At 41.4% G+C, this 22,240-nt stretch overlaps 1 protein-coding gene across 1 annotated transcript; it reads left to right on the top strand.

Annotated features, from left to right (window-relative positions):
- Positions 1-52: 52 nt before the first annotated feature.
- pla2r1 (phospholipase A2 receptor 1) lies at positions 53-20,806 on the top strand. Its single transcript, XM_018683729.2, has 30 exons — positions 53-402; positions 2,222-2,602; positions 2,768-2,941; positions 3,219-3,383; positions 3,673-3,786; positions 4,230-4,379; positions 4,710-4,904; positions 5,027-5,190; positions 6,137-6,247; positions 7,928-8,040; positions 8,132-8,301; positions 8,437-8,645; positions 9,361-9,506; positions 9,927-10,011; positions 10,123-10,258; positions 10,335-10,370; positions 10,535-10,695; positions 11,274-11,338; positions 11,808-11,911; positions 12,010-12,146; positions 13,347-13,464; positions 13,643-13,776; positions 14,758-14,899; positions 15,898-16,133; positions 18,102-18,282; positions 18,409-18,543; positions 18,906-19,028; positions 19,119-19,295; positions 19,437-19,472; positions 19,675-20,806. Exons 1-30 carry the CDS (start codon positions 258-260, stop codon positions 19,890-19,892), a joined length of 4,461 nt encoding a protein of 1,486 aa, XP_018539245.1. The 5' UTR covers positions 53-257; the 3' UTR covers positions 19,893-20,806.
- The last annotated feature ends 1,434 nt before the right edge of the window (positions 20,807-22,240 follow it).

Genomic DNA, 22,240 nt, shown 5'->3' with positions numbered 1-22,240 from the left:
TGTATTGAAATCATTTTTGCTCGGTGTGAATAAGTTTTGTGGCTCTGCCCCAGTGAAAACAGACCGGAGCGGTAGGAATGCAGCCTCCAGACCGGAGAGCAGCAGCAGCTCTTCCGTCAGACGTGACGTCGCTGGTCCCCTGCTGAAAAACCAAAGTTTTCTATGAGGGAAAAACAGCGAGCCCGAAATACTCTCTCCGACCGGGAGTCTCGGAATGTGCGGACATTTGCACTTCAGCACTGCATCCCGCCGTCGAAATGTTAACGCAGTCGTTTCGTTGCATCGACTCCGTGGCTGTTGTGGCGACCATTTGTGTAACAGTGTTGCTGGCGAAAAGTTGCATGTGTGTCACCGAGGAGGACGATGAGGTCCTGGAGAAAAACCAGCTCATGGAGTTTTACAGTAAGTTGATTAGTCATCTGGGTGCTACTGCTGCTGTTCGATAGTCCTCTCAGTCTGTGACCTCCTGCATAATAAGTCCACAATACATCTTTTGGTAGGATGTTGTGTTATGCTTCTTTTTTTTTTTAACATGCTAGACAATTATATAACTGTGCTGAACAGTGTATGGGGAAAGGAGAATAATCATTACAACATGTTCTCATTGGGCTATGCTGATATGTTGTTTTGAAATTAAAGTATTCCTCAGTTTCCTGAGGACCCACTTAAACGACTTTCAAGTCTCCTGGTGGCCTCTGGACCACAGTTTGAGCCCCACTGCTGCAACAGGCTCAAATTACCAAGAGTGATTTTTAATATCCGCTACAAAAAAAACCCTTTTTCTCTGTGTACAGGATTTGACAATGACAAACATGTGCTGTCCATTTTTTTCTCTTAAATTAATTATTGAATGTAAACAAGCAACCTGATAAAGTGAAATCTGAAATAAAATTGCATTTCCTGAAGAATGATGAAAGCGGAAGGAAATCACTGGAAAAGCTGAAAGAAAAATGATGTTCTGCCAAAGCTGGGAGTAGAAATGAATTGCTGTAAAACTGTATCAGACGGCTGGAAACAGCTGAAGGTCTGAATGAAACAGTTAAAATTGTTTGTGTGTAAACAGCACAGAGACCAGAGAAAATGTTAATGACTAAATGCACATAAGCTGTGTATATAGGTGGTTGTCATGGTGATTCCCTGTGTGAGACTCAGACTTTACTTAGATTTGGCTCGTCGCACATCTCAAACTCCTGCTATTCAGTCCAAAACCATGACTCCTACCACTGAAATCTTTTCACTGCAAGCGTTTGGAGACTTTGCAGAGGATGTACATGTGTCATTTGTGTAGATGATGAGAAAAACGACTGAGCTATCACAGGTTTCAAAAATGCCCATGTTGCTGTTTTTATCTGGTCAGTGTAATTGTGAATGTGTTTAGTTTTTGGACTGTTGGGTGGACAAAACAAGTAAACTGAACATCACCTTGAGCTGAGAAATTGTGAGAAAAAAATGTTTTCTAATATCTTAAAGACCAAAACAATTGATTCGACGAATGATTGCTAAAAATCTAATTGTATCTCCCAATTATCACAACACTCATTTAGTCCAGCTCAGATTTGGACTCTCTCTTTTCTTCCATCAATATGCAACTGAATGCTGTGTGTGTATATTGGTGTTATGGTATAGTCCATTCCAGTGTAAACACAGAGGAAGGATATCCGCACACTGAAAATACACCCCCTCATGCAGCACTTGTGCTGAATGTGCACACCCAAGCCTTTTAAAAACAATCTCTCCAACTATGTAAATTCAACACAAGCAATGTGAAGATTTAATTTAGATCTAGAAACATGCATTCTTTATTTTTCTTCTCCAGTTTGCAATAGTGACATGAAGGAAGAGATGCTTCTCTAACTGTTTTCATCACTGCCATTTGTATACATTCAGTATACATCCTCTGTTTTGTTAAGGGTATCCACTTACACAAAGAAATGTATTCGTTTCAGAAGACAAAAGGTTCCCGCAGGCCTTCATCTTGTGTCAATATTGCTCCCTTTTGGTGGAGAAACATCAAATAGGAGACCTATAAATGAATGTACTATAAAGATCCTTTGCATCCCACTGAAGTGATATGCTATCATATCACTTAGTTTATTAATCTGTCCTCTTATACTCACACTACACAAATCCATCCATCCTCCCCTCTTTGGGGGACACATTCTCCTCTCTTTTCTTCAACTCATCCTCTTTTTTCTTCATCCTCCACCCCATCTCTTTCCAGAAAAGGGTATCTTTATACTGCAGAGTGCACCACTGGAGCGCTGCGTCACCGTGGACCGCTCCAACCTGGTGCTGGAGGACTGTGAACGGCCGACGCGCCGCATGCTGTGGAAGTGGGTGTCCCGACATCGCCTCTTCAACCTGGGCACCAGCACGTGCCTGGGCCTCAACATTTCGGACACGACCCAGGCTCTCGGCACGTTTGAGTGCGACACGGCCCTCCCCATGCTCTGGTGGCGCTGCAGTGGGAACATGCTGTACGGGGCATCCCAGTGGAAGGTGGCCTTGGCTGGACGTTTGTTGGTAGTTAAAAAAAACTCTTATCACGAGTGGAAGAGGTACAACACCCCTAGAGAAGGGCCATGTTCACATCCATATGAAGGTAAAATATCCTGCATGTCCTCTGAGTGATACTGTGAAAGCTCGTCGGTGACATTTGACACACTTAGCCAACACAACATCTTTGTTCTTTCTTGTTCTTTCTTGTTCTCTAACTTGTCTGCACAGGATTTGTTTTAAAGTTACACTGGGTGTGTTTTACTTGTAGACATTCACACTTTGTTGGGGAATGCACATGGCATGCCCTGCGCTTTGCCTTTTAAATACAACAACAAATGGTTCTCTGAGTGTACGACTGAGGGACGTGAGGACCATCTTCCATGGTGTGCTACCGCCACTCGCTATGATGAGGCTGAAAGATGGGGCTTCTGTCCTGTGCAAGGTAAAACACAGACACACCCGACACAAACACACTATATGGCCTGAAGTGTGTGGGCACCTCCTGCCACTGATCCTTATTAATTTATAACACTGCTATACATATGAGTAGTACTATTGTTATAGTCATCATAACAACCAGTCTGACATGCACTCTGTGCTCACTATGACTACAGGCCATGTTTCATACACCTACACACACCTGAAGACATGAGCATACATGTCACCTCCTCTCTTATCAGTTTCCTGTTGTCCTTTTTAAATAATGGCTTTATTCATAGATTCCAGCTGCGAGCATTTCTGGGAGTCAAACCAGGAGCTGCATGCGTGTTACCAGTTCAACCTGTACACCATCCTAACCTGGAGTCAGGCGCTGTCAACCTGCCAGGCACAAGGTGGAAACCTGCTCAGCGTCACCAGCCTGGCAGAGCACAGGTACATCAGAGGTAGGCATCTGGTTGAATCACACACAGGGACAATGAAGATGCTGAATGAAGCATCCACTATGTGATGTACCTGTATTACAGCCACAAATAGTAAAGTAGAACTACCCTTCACTAGTCCTAGAATCTGATCTTGATATCTTTCTTGCTTAGTGAGACTCTTCTATGACTCTCGACTTAGTTTATTGCCATCTTCTACCCTTAAACCCTACAGCAGCATGTGAGTTTTCCACTGACATCAGATAAGATGTGACATCTTACACAGCATCTGTGTTTTTGTATTTTGTGGTAGATCGACTGGCAAGTGTTGGCGCGATGGTGTGGATTGGGATGAACCACCTGAAAGACAGTCAGGGGTGGCAGTGGTCTGATGGAGCTCCTCTATCATTGGTCAATTTGACCACAGGTAATTATTAGTTTACCTCAGGGCCATTAGTTGTGAGAATTCTTGACAGTAGCTTTATAGGTAGCATAATGATTGCATATACAATGCATTGCGGTCATTCTCTGTGGACAATTCAATACACGTTATGTAAAATAATAAGAAATGTTGATGTATTGAGGTGATCTCAACCACCTCCTTATACTATTTATTGATTGTATGCACTGGCATTTGTGTTGTTGTTTCAACACTGAAAATATTGTAATCAGAATCCCACAACTTCAACGATTCAAAGGAAAAAATGCTGCAACCAACAAATAAATTTGGATGTAAGAATTATTTGTATTATTTATTGCTAATTAGCTAATATTAGCATGTTACCATGGAATTCTAAACAATGAAGAAATCACAAAGGTAGAAAACAAAGCACAGGGACTGAATTGCTGCCATCGCTGTGTTCCCATCAGCTCTGCCTGCGAGTCCACTACAAGACAACAGCCAATGTGGAGTGTACAACTCAGCCTTCGAGGGTCACTGGCAGAGTCTTTCCTGTGAGTCTGCTCTGCCTTACATCTGTAAGAAGACGCCTAACAACACCCGGAGAGCCGAGCCTCTAGGTGAGGGCATCTGCACACACACACTCACACACATTAACACCTGACATGCAAACTGCTTCCCTGCATCTTCAGAGGTGTCTTGACTGTGGCAGAGATGAATTATGAGTGAGAGTGCAAAATGTACAAGAAACAAGATTTTTTTTAGCTTTTGTAGTTCTTGGCCTTGACAGCTGCACTGCACCTGGGGAGTGAACTCCTGACCCTGTGACGCTGTTGGCGGCCAGACCAAAACAATGTCTGCTGTGAGTTGGTGTTATAAAAAGTGTGTTATTCTGGTCTGTCCTGTTTCTGATTTCTCCTCTCCTTTCCTGATTCTTCTTCCTCTAACAGAGAACTGGCAGTATATCCACACAGAGTGTGCTAATGGCTGGTGGCCTCATAATGGTTTCTGCTACCGGGTGTTGTCAGAGGCAGAGGCAGGAAGCTGGGAGGAATCTGCCCGGGCCTGTGGCACTCAGGGGGCAAACCTCACCAGCCTCAACTCACTGTCTGAGGTGGAAATGCTGCTCAACCTCCTGGCTAACTGTAAGGAGCATCATGCAGTACAGATATATGGGTGCTGTGGGTATACTGTATTTCAAGGGGATGCTGAGCTCTGTTCTGTTTGTGTTAATTCTGTGGTGTGTGCGTGTCTATATGCTTCATAGTTTCTGGTGAGAGTACGGAGGTGTGGATCGGTCTTTGGAAACGGGCATCGTCGCCAACTGTACAGTGGTCTGATGGTTCACCGGTGACGCTCACTCTCTGGCATCAGTATCACCCTCCTCGCAACCTGACAGACGCAACACTCTGTGCCAAAGCAGAGCGCAAGGTGGGAAACCTGGTGTTTTAAAACATCAGAAAACATCTACATCTTCCAGAACCTAAGGCGATGTCTTCGGATGCCAAATTTTGTCTGACCAACAGTTGAAAACCCAAAGATATTCAGTTTTCTATAATTTGAAGAAACATTATGTAACAATTTTACTTTAAGATAACAGCTTCAGAATAATTTTGATGGTTCAGTGTCTTGTAATAGGGAGGATGGTTCCTCTGTGATTCCCTCTCCGTGCCCGATTGCCTGTTCTTGCACTATGTAACTTTAGTGAGTGGCTACGATCTCCCACTAACTGAGTGATAGTCACCGGCTTAAACTGCCAGAGTCAGGCCCGACCAGTTCAAGAGCAATGCTGAACTGTAGATCAGTTCAAAAGACCTAGAAGTCATTAAAAACCAGTGTTCGTCCCCAATATCCAACAGGAGATTTTGAAAATATCATATAATTATATATATAATATAATTATAAACAGACTTTGGTCTGATTGTTACAGCAAAAGCACTTCCTGCTCCAGAAATGGGGAATCATAAAGAATATACACTGTTTATCCATGTCCAGTGAGTGGGACTATGCTGAGCTTCAGTCAGGCGATTGATAGGCTTTGTTTTCTGAACATGAAAACCACTTGACTGCTCAGACACGGAGCCAAACAGAATTAATTACCACTCATAATTAGGATGCTGTTGCTCAGCAAAGTTACATTTCTTTGCTTTAAGACAAATAAAAGCACCATATCTCTCATTTAAGTCGCTGAAACCATCAAACAACTTCAACTGAATGATAATTAATCGAATGTCAAAGTAGTTGCTGATTCGTTTTCTCTCTGTTGACTAATTAATTAATTAATCATTGGATTGTGTCAGCTTTAATCGCTTTAAATGTTTGTAAGCATTCATCGGGCTCTGTTCTTGTGAGAGTAAAATGTTAACCTCTTTCACAGAAGGGTAACTGGCTTTTAGCATCATGCGATGAACGTCTGCCTGCTGTGTGTAGAAGAGAAAGCCAGAATCCAGTTCATCCCCCTGGATCCTGGGATGAGGGTTGTCCTGAGGTAGGAACACCAATCCACCAAGTCCACGCACACACATCTAAGTCAACACATGTTCAACGGCTGAAGTGCGTCTTTGAGCTAGACAAGGAAACCCTGTCACCCAGAGTCACCGTTTTGTTCAGTAGCTCAACCTTCGCTGTAACATCAAAACAGAAGGGAATAAAAAGCAACCTATCACATCTCATGGTTACACAACACTTAATCATCTTAACCTACCTCTGATAAGACTTTACCTGTCATGTGGTACAACTCTTGTTTAAAAAATGCAGAGGAAACATCTGCTTTTATCAGCAATGATATTTGTATATTCACGTTCTCCTTTGTAAGGGGACTCCACATGCATGAAAATTGCTGATGTCAGTTGTGTCAAAAAAGTTAAAAGCATTACTTGTGCTGCGCTACAATAGCCCCATACAGATCAGGACGTGCACCAGGCGGAGCCACACGCCTGCTGGAGTTCAACTTCTGAGCAAGCTGCCCCCCCTCCCTCATAAGCACAATGAGCTGATTCACTTCACTGCTGACGTATTGTCTGGCATTCATGTTGCTCCTTGACTCTGTTTACAAGAATATCAGACTCCTGAGTCATCGGGCTACTTCATACCCTGGATCATGAGTCAAAAAGTGGCCCTGAAGGCATAATATCAGCGGACATGCTCAAGCAATTTCTGCTCCGATTTTAGCAAACACAACTCTATTTTCCACTTTAATCTCTTCATTGTCTGTGTTGTAAAATTAGTCACACCAGGTAACGATGTGGTATGTTTGATTTAGTGTAGATTTGTTCTCAAAATGACTTTGTCAGCAGTACAAAAGAATTTTGTGCTCCAGTTTTAAAGAAAGCCTTGAATTCTGGCTCCATGTAAATGTTAGTGTTGGCCTCTGGATGGAGAGGATGGGGGGTAGATAGGATATAGGGGTTAAGCGGGGGAGGCAAATTGACACCACTTGCCAAAACACCCTCACCACACCATCTAACACTGGCACACACTTGTATGTGCCTTCATTTCAGATTAGGTTTAGTAAAGGTTTGAAGGGTTTCCATTGTACTGTCAATGTGATATTTGAGTTTTAATACTGATGCCAGAAAGATTCTTTTAAGATACATTACAGTGAGAAGGATAAAAATGTATTTCTAGTCGTGTTAGCTGTGTGGTATAGTGCAGGTAGCATTGTCAGCCAAAGGCCACTGGTCTGCCTCTTTGCTCCAGATGTAAATATCTCAAAAATTATTGTGCAGATTGTTATTAAATTTTGTGCAGACACTAATCTGCTGGTGACTATTCTATAAGCTGCCATCATGATTTTGATTTATTTTTTGGTTTTGAGTGAAACTGTTGGATGATTTGCTGTGAAACCTGCTACCACAGATATTCAGCATCTATAGACGACTAACTTCTCACATAGCGCCATCATCAGGTCAAGATCTAAACTTGCACAATCCTTGTCTGGCTCATGACAAAACACCTGCAAAACTAGTGACATCCTCATCCACCGCTGCTGCACTGCAAGTATTAGCATGCTAACAGGCTGAACAAAGACGATGAACATGGTGGAAATTATACCTGTGAAACATCAGCAGGTTAGCATTACTACTAAACGCTTTAAGTAAAACAGATCTCAGATCTGACCAGACTGATCAATGGATCTTTGTTGATTTTTTTTTTCTTTTTTCTTTAGGGCTGGAAGCGACATGGTCATTCTTGTTACATGGTGACGAGCCATGAGCAGAGCTATGAAGATGCACTGTTGGGATATTACTGCAAGGCTCCTCTTCTTACTGTGGAGAACAGGTGGTTTATTGAGCAAATAATTTTTTTTTAGTTTGTGGTAACACTTGAGTCTCTCTCCTCACCTCTCCTCTCCTCTTCTGAATGCTGGCAGGTTTGAGCAGGCGTTTGTCAACAGTTTGCTGAGTGAGAGAGGGGCCAACAGTAGCACCTATTACTGGATCGGCCTCACAGACCAGGACAAGATGAAAGAGTACAGGTGGCTTTCTCACAATGGCTCCTCTCTGCCTCTCACCTTCACAAACTGGAACAAACATCAGCCAGGTAGTCAGGTGTTGGGAAAAAATGTTTGCTAAATACAAATATGTACACAAATATGTACACTATGATTATGCTGACATGTCTTTCTTTCCTCCTTTTCAACTCCTTCACCTTCTCCTTTCCTATTCCTTTCCTTAGCCAGTGCTGGTGGCTGCGTTGCTATGTCAGGTGGACCTGCTCTGGGTTACTGGGAGGTCAAAGACTGCAATTCCCACAAGGCCTTGTCAGTGTGCAAGCAGAGTATCAGCAGTTACCACGATCTCCAGTTGCCAGAGCACCACATCGACGCCTATGCCCCCTGTCCACCAGGGTGGGAATCACACGCTGGGCTGCTCGTCTGTTTTAAGGTTGGATTATCCTCATCTTCTCTATTTGCTTCCCTCACTTCTCTGTCCCGACTCGTTTCTGATTCAACCTTTCAGTTTCATCCTCTCCCTTTACCTCAGTTTTTTAATTGAGGCCCATCAGCTTGCCTGAGGGCAAATCTCTTGTATTAAACATTAACCAAATGGTCATAAGTAGACCGTCACCTCCTAGCATGTGCTGGGTGGGAGGCAGGGTACATCATGGACAGGACACCTGTCTAACACAGGGCAACACGCATAGACAAGCAAACATATGCACATTCACAATACAGGAAATTTGTCTTCATAATTGCTAAAAATGTCTGCAACATTTTCATTATAAATTAATCTTTCGGTTATTTTCTCAGATTAATTGTTTGGCCTAGTCTTAATCAGAAAGTCCAGCCACAAAGCTACCGTGATGACTACTACAAAGACCAGCCTCAAAAATAATAATCTGACTTGAGAGAAAAGAGTAAAAAGAAAGAAAAAGAATAATTATGTGCTTTAAATTTGCAATTCTTTTGTCTTCCCAATATATCTGTAATGATTTACACTGAATTTGAAATATTGACATTATGTATATATGTTGAAATTACTGAAAAAAATACACAGAAGTAAATACAAAAAAAAAGTTTCTATATGTGTGATGCATTTATGCAGTTTGTTGTCCATTGATCCTGCAGCTCTCCACTGACAGCACGTGTTACTCTTGTAGGTGTTCCACGACGAGAAAGTCCTGATGAAACGTTCCTGGGTGGAAGCGGACTTCTTCTGCCAGGCCCTTGGGGCTCAGCTGGCCAGTTTCCACCACTATGAGGAGCAGGTGTTTGTTAAGCAGCTCCTCAGTACCATGTTTGAAGGGTTGGTACAGCCCTCTGGGCCTCGTCAATGCAGGAGTGTTATGGGAGTTGATAAATGCATCAGTTAAGGTCTTTTTTTATTTTATTTCACGTGCATAGAGCAGTGAGAGAGGAATTTAATTGGCTTTTGAAGATAAATTGTGGTTCAGGATTATTTTGTAATCTGTCATAGATGATTACTCTTCTACAGGGAAAACGCCATCTTAATAGATCATATAGATGAATAATGTATTTTAAGATTTTTTTCTAAATTATTACTGGGTAATTCAGTAATTTTGTCAAGTGAGCATTAGGATTGGGGTATATGACGGTATATAAAAACAAAAACAGACACTTTCTTCTAGTTGTTTGAATCTATCGAAATATTCTTCAGAATCTACATGTGTTGTAGTGTTGTTTTTGTTCCTCTCCTCTCTATTAGAACAGAGGGCCGCTGGTTCTGGGTGGGTTTAAACAAGAGAGACCCTGTACATCCTGGAGCCTGGGAGTGGTCCGATAGTTCTCCTGTAAGCACGCAGAGATGTTCACTAATGTGTCCGCCTGCATCATTTACACCCAGCAGGATTCAGAAGATTTCATGCATTATGTGTTTTGTCTCGTGTCTTTTTTTCCTGCAGGTGGTGACATCCTTCATAGAGGATAAGAACGAGGAGGACGACAGGAGGGACTGTGCTGTGTACAGTCACATGACCAACACTCTCATGCCGCAGCCCTGTGACACCAAGCATGAGTGGATCTGCACAATATCCAGAGGTAAACACCCTCACATTGCCACTCTCAAAACCAAATCGTTTGAGTTGATTTCATAAAACTGTGATTTATGTTGCAGGTGATAAACTGAAAAAACCCTATTGGTACACTGAGCGTAAGTAAAATTCTTTAATTCACTGCTCTTGACATACATCTGCATACGTCTGCAAAATCTGTATTTTAATTGTGGAATGGCATTATTGAATGGGAAACAACATCAGTCAGGTACAGTAATTCATTGTGTCCTATGTTATAACTGTCCTCCCGACTCTGCCACAGAGAGCGAGCCCTGGGTGTTTTACCGTGGAGCTGAGTACCTGCTGGCGAAGCAGCCTTTTGACTGGGACGCTGTGTCTCTGGCCTGTCAGATGATGGGAGCCTACCTGCTGTCCATTCACTCTAAAGAGGAGTTGCACTTTGTGAAGGAGCGTTTGCGGCGGGTCTGTTACAACCACACATGCTCATATGCACTGATTCACAAAAATTATCACACATAAATTAATCAAATTGCAGTGGGATAAAATGAACAAAACGATGCTAGCTGCATTGGATAGTTCTTGTTTGTTTGTTCTCCTAGAGCAGGAGCACAGTTTCACACACAGGAGCACACAGCCAAAGAAGTGTACACGTGCATGAACAAGTGTGAACACAACTGACACGCTTGTCCCTCATACAAACTCAAGTGTTTACAGACACACAGTGAAAAGCTAAAATGTACCTCATATGTGGACACTTTCATGCTCGAGTGCCCCCGTGCACAGGGAGTAAGAAAAAGGCTGTTGTTTGGCAGTGGCCCTTTTGAACTGGACTAAAGAAATCTCTTGTGGTGTAGAGGGTTGTGAGGGATAAAGGGAACAAAACAAGGCGATGAAAGAACCTTAGCATGGGCCAAGGAGAGCGCCTGAATGGCCGCTCATGTCAGAGAGGCTCTGGAAAACCAGTATTCCAGCCCAATGAGGACGGGTTGCAAAGGAGGGTAAAAGTAAAGCTCTTTTTCATCTCTTGTGCTTTCACTCAGCTCTCCCTGGGCCCAACTGACTGGTGGATCGGCCTGTCCACTGGACAGCCAGGAGAGGTGGTCAGGTGGGTGTGTACAGGCACTTGTTAGACATTTCCTGATGCTGCCACTGATTCTGTTGCAGCAGTCGACACTTCTTGATGTTACAACTCAGTGGCCTTGAGCACTGTTTCATAAATGAGTGTGACACATAATACAAATTGCAGCTAAATGAGTTTTACAGGGCTTTGTAGGCTTAGGCTGTGTGCTCAAGCATGATTTGCAGGTATGGTGTTTGTTTTCACAATGAAACACGTCAAAATGAGGAAAAGGAAACAATCTCATATTGCAAATTGAAGCCTGCATGTTGCAAATTTGGAGATGTTTATCTAGAGGAAAGCAACATAAAGCCAACTGAAGTTTGGATGGACAAATAGATAACCTGTGTCACTACAAAGAGCTTTTATGTGAAGATAAATTGCACTAATCCTGCTCTAATCCCAGAGTAGCCTGCAAGAAGCGTGTCATTGAAAGTATTTGTGTGTTTGTTTGCAGGTGGAGCGACAAAACAGGGGTAGACTTTCAGAACTGGGCAGATGGGAGTGCCGGTGGTGACCTTAGGAAAAATGGGTTGTGTGTCACCATGTCCTCTTCAACAGGTGAACACATGCACATGCAGAAACATGCACTGATGCATGGACTGTATACTTGCATCGGCTAGAACACTGTACATTGAGGTTTTCGTGGTATGTTGCAGGGAAGTGGTCGACAAGTAAATGCAGCGATCTCCACGGCTATGTGTGCAAGAGGAAGACCGTGTCTGTCGTGGAGACTCCCAGGGAGCCGCACTATATTGGCGGATGTCCAGAGAAATGGCTGTACTTTGGACACAAGGTTCAGACACACTCATACATTCCAGTAGCTTGAGAAAGGGTTGTTGTGGAGCACATTTCTGAGAAACCACATCTAAAGCACCCCTGCACTGGCTTGTCAGCATCAGCCACAGTGGTTTCCATGTTAACCAATAGTGCTTCAATAATGAACATATTTTGAGATCTGTGAACTGAAACATCAATTTCAAAATTAATTATGTGATATCATGATCATGATATGATAGTTTAAAGACAACTCTAAAGCCCCCTATGGTTCTTTTATAGAATATATAATCATTTGAAAAAGTGTTCAGAACATATGCAGATGTCACTGCTTGACAACTATCTGCTTATTTTGCTTCAATGGTGCAAACTGCAAAAAGAGCGTCTCATTTTACTGCATTCTCTCCCACAAATCAGTTCTCAAATGGTCGGTTCTCTGAGGTCCCAGCTGCTTCTGGGGTTGAAGCAGGATGTTTGTGTTTACATTCACTGTTCTGGAGTGAGTAACCCCCAACTGATGATACTCAAGCTGAGTCAACCTCAATACAGAGCAAAACCAGCTGATCTTCTCTAAATCACCTTAGTCATCCAGGCTGGTATTAGATCTCAAAATGTAGTTTTCTGCCAAATAAATCACAATATTGTTCAAATTATGTTGATTGTTTTGAAAAATTGGTTAAAAATATTGAAGCAAACAGCACCAGATGACACCCACTGACCTGAGATAGATGTGGTCTATCGTTGTTCTACATATTAAACGGAATTAAAAGCCCTGAAGCAATGTCTGTCCTTTCTCCTCTCAAACATAAAATGTGGAGAGGAGAGATGAGAACAACATGGAACAAGATCCCCAAGTAGAGTCGAACTGTCGACACCTTAAACCCCTTGTCCACAAGTGCAAACATATCTTTTCATGCTTTATGAAAAAGGAAGAAGTTAATGTCTTGTGTAACGTCACCTAATTTCCCTCAGATTTAATCATAAGAAACTGAGCCCTTGTCGAACATAATTGGCTGCCAAACTTTTGTTGTTTTTTTTCCTTGTTCCACCACTAACATGAAATTCCATCCTCTTCTGTCTGTCAAAGAATACTATGTCTTTTCACTTTGAATCCTGACCTCTCCAAACAAGTCCTGGTGGTGATTGGTGAACAGTAATTTGCATTTCACAATGTGATATTCATGTTTTGAGTGGGATGTGTGTGTGTATTTGTTGGCAGTGCCTCCTACTTCATCTCCCTGGCAGTCCAAAGGAAGGAAAGAGTTGGAAAGATGCCCAGTCCATCTGCAACTCATTTGAAGGCACGCTGGTCGCTATAGAAGACGAGATCGAACAAGGTAGAGGCCGAGTGAACTGTACAAACCATCTGATGAACAGCTGATGTCATATACAAATACCATCAAACAGGATCACTTTGTTTTCATGCTTCTCTCTAGTTCCATTAGTAGGCATGTCAGAGGGGAGTAATGCTCTACTTATTTTGACTTTCTTGTTGTCATACCATCATTTCTGCAGCCTACATCACCATGCTGCTCCAGGGCAGCTCTGTCGGTGTGTGGATTGGTCTCGAGGACACCATGAAATGGACCAATGGGAAACCAGTCAGCTACACCAACTGGTCACCAATTGAACCAAAGAGCTATCTCACTGTAAGCTCCTGTGACACATACACTCGTAACTGTTGTAATTTGCTGTCTCTTATGTGTCTATTTGTGTGTGTGAGAAATCCTCAGAAGAGTCATCTAATTGTGTCCAAAAGAGTCCAAAAGAGAAAATGGCATTTTTTAATTCTTTTGATTGCAGAAGGAGTGAGGTCTTTACAGTATATATTCCAGACCAGATCAAATTTAGCGTGTTTTTAGATGTGAGAAAAGACCAGTACGCTCACCAGAATTTCAGGTCACGTTCGAGGAGATTGGGACTCTGAAAGTGAGCATAGAGTTATGCTGTAATAGAATAGCAAAGTGAATGCACTAATTCACTTTCTTGCTAAGAAATATTTTTAACACTATAAATTCCCTTTGACGTTCCAAATTAAAAGCCTTCTTGTAATGACATCCCCAATGTTCCTCAAGATGGAATCCTATTGTTTTGTACTGGGTAAATTAACAGTATTATAGGTTATAGCAGTTTTTATTTTAACAGTCACAGGTTTGTAGATGTTTTTAAAGTAGATGGTTGATGGTTTTAAATGACGCCAATCACATGACCCTCAGCCATTGTGAACTGGGACCAGAAACCAAAGACTGCATTGTAGTTCCTGGAATCATCTACAATTGCCCAAAAACACCATTTATAAAAAACAAACAAACTGATAGTTCATGCTTGAATGTCACCTGACATTGTCTGTGCAGAAAACAACCAAACCTTTACTTCAGGAATGCTGGAAACCCAAAATAATATTAACATTGCATTAAAAATAACATAAATAAGATGAAATTGTTGACCAGTTCCAGGTGACTGTATAATGAGAACAAAGCAAACCACAGTTTCAGCTGCACAAACACCAAAAACTCCAAAAGTGTAATATTAGTCTGAACTGAGACGTCATGTGTTCATTAATGTGCTTTTTGTGAATGTGAATGGTGTTGTGCGTATTGATTTGATGCTTATGCCCCCCCCCCCATCAGGAGGATGAGTGGCTCAGTGGATTTGCTGATGAGCCATTGTGCACAGTCCTGTCCAACAACCACAACTTCCACCTGACGGGGAAGTGGTACGATGAGAAGTGCAGCGAGAGTGGGTATGGCTTTGTTTGTCAGAAACCTCAAGGTAAGATCTCGTGAGCTTCTTTATCTTTGGTTTTCTTCTGTCAGTGTTTGTCTTTAATTGCCTCTCTGAGGGTTTTTCACCATGCCTGTCTTTCTCTTTTGCTGTCAGACCACTCCAGTTTTCTCATGCTGAATGGCCTCTTCAATAACTTAGTCTCTATTGAGTACTGACAGACATTTTTTCCTAACAGCTAAACAGTGTAACAAAGATTGATAAAACCGATAATACTGTACTGCATACATATCATTAAATACTGTAACATTAGCTGAAAATCTGGTTTAACTTTTCACATCTCTGTAGTGATTTACAAGTGAACTCCACAGTCACTCTTAGGGTACATACCATTGACTGTATAAGGACATAAGGAGGCTTTATTGTCATCCAACACCAGTGTCAGCTCTTTTGCATGTCACACCCCTTCTGTCCCCTCTCTGCCTCTTTACTGTCCCATGTTTAACTTTCAGACTGATGTTAAGTTACTCTTTGAGTCATATGTAGATGATGTAGAATCGTAATACAATACACCAGAGTATTGTTTTAATGAAATAATCTCTAAAAACACAGTGACAGCAGTGATGGTGGTTAGTCACATTTCTATGAGTACACCAGGCTTTCATATGGCCTTGCTTTATTTGATTAAGAAAAAGATTTGATAGCTTTGATTGTTCACCATAAATGAATAATTCAGCACCTTGGTTAATGCACTTATTCACTTTCCTGCTGAGAGCTACATAAGAAGATTGATACCACTCTCATATCTGTCAGTTTAAATAGATGCTAAATTAACTCTAACTAAATATTAAAGTGGTATCAGTTCTGAACTCTTGGCAAGAAAGCGAATAAGTCAAAAATGTCAAACTCGTCCTTTAATTGATGTGGGTGACAGCTGATCAATCACCATTAACTGTTCCAAACGTTACCACCTTGAAGTAATCATTCTGATCAGTATCTCACCTTCTCCCCACACTCTTGTCTTTTCTCTTTTTTTCTTGTTACAGACCCATCCAAACCCCCCACCCACTCCTATCACCACCCTCTCCCTGACAATATTGAGTACAGGACCCGCAGCTACAAGGTTGTGTCTGGCAACATGAGCTGGTACGACGCGGTGCATTTGTGCATAGAGAATGATTCTGACCTAGTCAGCATTACAGATGCCTACCACCAGGCTTTCCTTACTGTCCTTGTCAATAGATTGGCAGTCCCCCACTGGATTGGACTGTATAGTCAAGACGTATGTATCCTCTCATGCAATATGTACTGTATATTTCTGCACCCTGTATATGTACTGTATGTTTGTGTCGGAGAGGTGGCATTATGTGTTTGCTTTTACATAGTTTAAAGAAATAGTTTGACATTTGGGGAAATACACTTATTCATGCTTTTAAGTCATAGGATTGATGCCACTCTCATGCTGGTATGGTAAATATGAATCCACAGCCAGCAGCTGGTTAGTTTAGCTTAGCATAATGAATGGAAAGAGATAAACAACTGGCCTGGCATTGTAGTTTACAGGAAGTTATGTGCTGGACTGTTACATGGCTGGGAGCAGTAGCTTTCTGAGGCTCATGGTCATGGTGATAAGACTGCAGGAGGTCAGATAAAACATCTTAGAGGTGGTGGTAGACAGATTTTTTTGAACCGGACTAGCTGTTTCCCCCTACTGTCAGCCTTTATGCTAAGCTAAGCTAACCATCTGTTAGCCTCATATTTAATACAGAGACATGAGAGTGGTATTCTTGTCTAACTTTCAGAAAGAAAGCAACTTAGCGTATTTCCCAAAACTATTCCTTTAGTGCTGGTTAATGAGCATGAGTTGCAGATGATACACATCTGCTTGCATGAGATGCATTTAAAACTGGTAGTTTACTACTTTTCATATACTTTTTGTCTCTTTTTTTCTTTACCAAAAGCATAGTTTTTGCATGTCAGCATTTCATCAGCATCTTAAAACTAGCAACAGTGACATTCAGTTTCCTATCCCACACTATCATGTAGTTACTGTAGCTTAACGCTTATATAACCCTGGATCATCATCAAATCATAACATTTGATTTAATATTTTCAGTTTTGTCCTCTGTTGCTCTGCTGTACTATGATGCACCTGCTGACAAGACTTAATTACCTGTTCACAAATTGAAGATTGTGAGTAGTGGATACACCCAGAAGGCTTACAAATAGAACAAAATAGCTTGGAGCTAAATCTTAATAATGGAAAATATGTTGCCTTCAGGTCTGAAGTACAAAGGAAAGTATTACCAAAACGTTTCTTTAAATGGACACCTAATGTGTTGTGTTCAGTTTTATACAGATGCCTGCCAGTGGCTGGGTACAGTTGTCTCACATGCCTCTAGGGTTTTTCTCCTGGCCTTTTGTCCATATGGAGGTATTCTGTCCACAGGCGTGTGGTTTCCCAGCAGACAGTCAGAGCCTCAACATTTGGATTCAAGTATCGCTGAGCCCCCGTGGAATGTCTTAGTCATGGAGAGAAATGAACACAGGGAGTGAGAGAAATGATTCTCTCTCTGACTTAACCTCTTACAGTAATTCAGTTCTTTTAACTTTCATTACACTCATTAATACAGTACTCATCCTAGTCCATCCTCGTATTTTTGTTATAGTTAAACTATTATGACTTCTTTGAATCATATTGCTTGATCATTATACCATGGAAAACTGAGTGTGTGTGTCATATTTTGTGAGTCAGAGGCTGGAATCCCCCTCAGAGACACACCTCCTCAACTAAAGCATGGGGCGTATTGTAATTTGAGTTTTAGATTCTGCGATGCTTTCAAATTTCACAAATAAATCTAGGATACAGCATCTCAGTAAGTATGATTAAGAGCCAGTAATTGTGAGTGAGTTGATGTGATGATTTCTTGTTTAACTAAATGTTAATTATGGGAACTGAGACATACACAGTGTAAACAGTCAAACACATAGTCCACACATGGCAGAAACCCAGTACTAGTGACACTATACAGAACACAGTGGTGTCATGCACAGTACACACGATTACAAATCACCTGCTGTTACCAACTACAGGTATTACTATCACTAACCCTAACCCTCAAGCTGCTGTGCATGCACAGACTGACATCCACTGCTGCAGTAGTTTGCATTATAAGTAAGTGTTAAGTGTCACTGGCAGAGTGCCTGCGACTTCTTGACTGACACATTGGTGACTTTGCTTCTTTCACAGAGTGGCATCAATTATCAGTGGTTAGATGGCAGTGACACGGTCTACACACACTGGGATGCAGCCGACGACGATGACGACTTTGTGACTGGAGAGTGCGTGTACATGGATGTGAGCGGAGGCTGGCGGAGAGCTGACTGTGAAACTCTGCTACCAGGAGCCCTGTGTCATATTCCCCCGCCAAGTCAGTGCTAAAATCTGAGCGCTCGACGCTGTGTCTCTTCAGCTGTCTGGGGTTTGGGTTATTCATGATGATGATGTGAAAACAAATGCAATTGTCTGTCTTTCTCCTGCTCTCTCCATCTCGCAGGAAATAAACCATTTATCTCATATGAAGGGGTGTGTCCCTCTACGTGGGTGAAATTTGGACATGGCTGTTACAACTTTGAGCCTGTGGTGCAGAAACTTACATTTGAGGAGTCCAGAGAGCACTGCAGGCAGAAAGGTAGGGATTCCTGAGATGTGATTTCAGTTACTGATTATGTGTTTAATCTGTCTTTTGTCAACATAATAATGATATGCATAAATGGAGATTAAAGAACTGGCTGCCTTTATCACTCTGATCTGCCTCATGGACTGCATACTCCCCCTAGAGGACAAACAGAGGAGCTCCTCAGAAAAGCTAAAAAAACTGGTTGAGTTCTCACCTAGAAGCTAAACTTACAAGAAATTGATAAAAACAGTAAAATCCTGCTGTTTCCAATCTCCATCAAAAAATCTTAACTTACTCTCAGTAAAACCGCAAACATTTTTCTCCAACCGTCTGCACAGTAGTTGTACGTTTGTCGTGTTTCTGTCGCTGTCTAGTGAACACCTCAGATGTCTTGACCATTGAGAGCGAGACAGAGAACCGTTTCGTTCTGGAGCAGCTGTGGTCGTCAGGGTTCGTTCACCAGGCCGTGTGGCTGGGGATGTACTTCAATATCGACAGTAAGAATCTGCCAGACTCCCGTACCCGTCAGATCATCACAATGATCTCCTGCAAATCTCATTGCATTAAACTGTGGCCTCTGCTTTTAGCTGACTCTATGAACTGGGTGGATGGTTCACCCATGGATTACACCAACTGGCCCAACAAAGCCCCAGACCCCAAGCTGCTGACTACAGATACCTGTGTTACTACCAGGGTGGTCGATGGTGTGTGGTACCTGTCACGGTGCAACGAGCGACTTGGCTTTGTCTGCAAAACCATCTCAGGTAAGTTGAATCAGGGGCTGTAGTTTGCAACTCTTGGGGCCCCTGTATTGAACTCATACAACACAGTGGATTATTTGCTGGTCTTATACCCAAGATGATACATGATAAGTTATATTAAACTTCACTGTATGTGTTTTGTAGATGTTGTTACTGAGGTGGAAGTGGAACCACTAAACGGTAAAGTGCACTTTTTAATGACTTTAACACTTAATGTTCCCATAGGTGCCTCAAGCATGAGCTCATTATTTCACATTGTGAGGCAGTAAAGACACAAACAGACTTCATTTACAGTATCTGTGATATAATGCGATACATGCTGTCATATCACGCAGTAAAACAAAGCATGACAATGTAAAAGCTATCACGTTGTGTATTTCAGGTTTACATCACGGTATCATTGCCGCTGCAGTGCTGGTGGCTGTGCTGATCTTTGTCCTGCTGGCAGGAGCGATGTGGTTTGTGTACAAGAGGAACTCTGCACGCTTTCGCGGCATCCCGATGCTCGGCAGCGCTTATTACAGACAGACCAGCTCACAGGCTTTGGAGTCGGATGGAAATGTGCTGATCACAGACCTGGAGGCTCACTCAGGAGAATAGCACTCAGTGACTCCCTTCTTTTTTGTTTTTAAAGTCTCTGTTGTCCTCGTGTCCTCTGTCTCTGTCTTTCACCGTTTCACCATCAGGTACAAATGCCACATGACACTGAAAAACTGTGACGCTGACTCCTCAGGACAGTGGTGAGGCGATGACGGCAAGTTTTTCTCTCTTAAATTTGAGAAGGTGTTTGACGGATTCCAGGTGCTCTCAATGGCTTTCATTTTATTCAAATCGTTCAAATGAGACAAATGTTCGTGAAGATATTTCTTGTGTTGACACTGAAAAGCCAACGTTTGAATTCCTGTCATTTGTAATAGACTAACAAAGTTCACATAAATGAGAATGTTGAAGAAGGGATGTTAGAGAGATTTAAACTTGTTAGAAGAGATACTGAACACTTAATGTTTGTTATAGTCCTCAATTGTAATTGGTAAACACTATATAGGAAAATGATTTGAATAATAAGGAAAGTTTTTGCTTAATAATATTCAAACAGGTGAAGGAAAATCTTGGTCTACCTGTCAGGGTCAGAAGTGACTGTCATTGTCTTAAATAAGGCAGTGAGGCAGTGATGGAAATAGAAATTATAAAAATAATATTTGTGATGTAATTTTGTACATTTCATTCAAAATCCAGGAGCTGTTGGAGTTGTACATGTGGTACAGCAATTTTGTCAGTATTACTTTTGTATTTTTATTGTATTTTTTTAAAATATACATGCTGTATATTGATAAGAGGTTTTTTGTATATTCAAAACTAACAAAAAGTGTGAGGCATAACTGATGACTTGATTTCTGTCTTTTTTCCACTTTTGTCTGCAGATGCAAAGCAAATTCTTAGACGTATTTTGCACAACTCTATTTACATTTTAATATTTTAAAAAATTTTAATAAATTGAAAGTAGGCCTAACTGATTTATTTATTTGCTTATTTTTAGTATCCTGCAGCATCTGGGCTTAAAAGACACCAGTGGACAGCAACAATAACCAGGATGGCCACATGACAGAATCATAGTATACAGTTTTAGAAATTCAAAATGAGGACATTCAACATTAAATTTCCATGAAAGAAATACCTTACTATGATGGATACAGTGTTCTCTGTCTTCCCTCTCTGCAAATTTAATTTTACACATGGTACAACGGTAACAGTCCCACTTCTATCACTGCGTCCTCCTGTGTGAATAACAGAGAAATCCGAAAAATGAAATAAAGAGAGGGGAAATCCACAGTAAAATCCTCCACAAGTTCCCCTCTTCTCCCTTTTTGTCTCTGAATTACCTCATTCTTTTGGTCTAATAGGAGAACAGACTTTCCCTACAGTGTGACCATTACTTGGTTTTGTTTCCTCCTTGTACATCCTCATTTATTATGACTGAGTTCAAAGAATAATCAATTTAGGTTTTGCAGGCTGAATTGTTTGCAGTTTGGGTCTTATGCATAAAGTTCTGGATGCACCTTTTTTTTAAAGGATGTTTACCCATAATGGTATATAATAATACTACAGACTTGTTTGAGTTCTGCTACAAATTGAATGTCTGTCTTTTTATAGAAAGTCTACTTAAGTGATTATAAAAGAACATTCATGTGAAGAAAAACAACCAGATAGACTTGTTCTCCATTAAAAATTAGTAGGTCAGATAAAGTCTTAGTGACCTGTGGGAGTGATATAGATTAGGGCAAGTAGGTCATACTGTATTATTTTAAAATGCAAAAGATTATCTTTGTTCAGTGTTATCCTTGCTACTGTATCTGTCCACATTGAAATAATCTTTAAATGAACCACATTGCATCATTGTCCTTGTAGGAACAATGATGAGATTACAGCCTTTGTGTAATAATATAATTATCACCTCATGTTTAATTGATCTCAGTAAAACACAAACCATTAGATTGTCCAAACAGCAGCAAATGGCAAGATGAGGTAGCAAAGTGCAGCTATTGGGAGTTTCCTTGACAATACATGAAATCAGGATATTTATAATTTAACGCTGTATAATATTTTATATTGCTCCTGTGTATGCAGACAGGAGAAATCCTCTGCTGTCACTGCTGTCAGTCGTGGAGGGGGATTTCCACTGCAGTTGGAAGAAACACAACATGCCTGCCTGCTGGTTGACGGAAACTACCAAGTGGGTGTGTTGTGAGTAATTGAACATAATATCGACGCTACCAGGGAGTAAGAAGGAAGTCGACCAACGTAAAAACAGAAAATGATACGGCAAATTTCGAGCAATTTCGCCTTCAAAATCAAAGTCTTAAATGAAATTTGTCATTCAGACAGACCGTCCAATTTCTCCTGAATGTTATGGTACTTTAATCAGTCTGTATTCATATCACTTATTGAAT

The sequence above is a fragment of the Lates calcarifer genome, linkage group LG2 (assembly GCF_001640805.2).
Source record: "Lates calcarifer isolate ASB-BC8 linkage group LG2, TLL_Latcal_v3, whole genome shotgun sequence".
NCBI lineage: Eukaryota > Metazoa > Chordata > Actinopteri > Centropomidae > Lates > Lates calcarifer.
The sequence above is the reverse complement of the archived record's forward strand: the minus strand, read 5'-3'. Positions and strand labels throughout refer to the sequence as shown.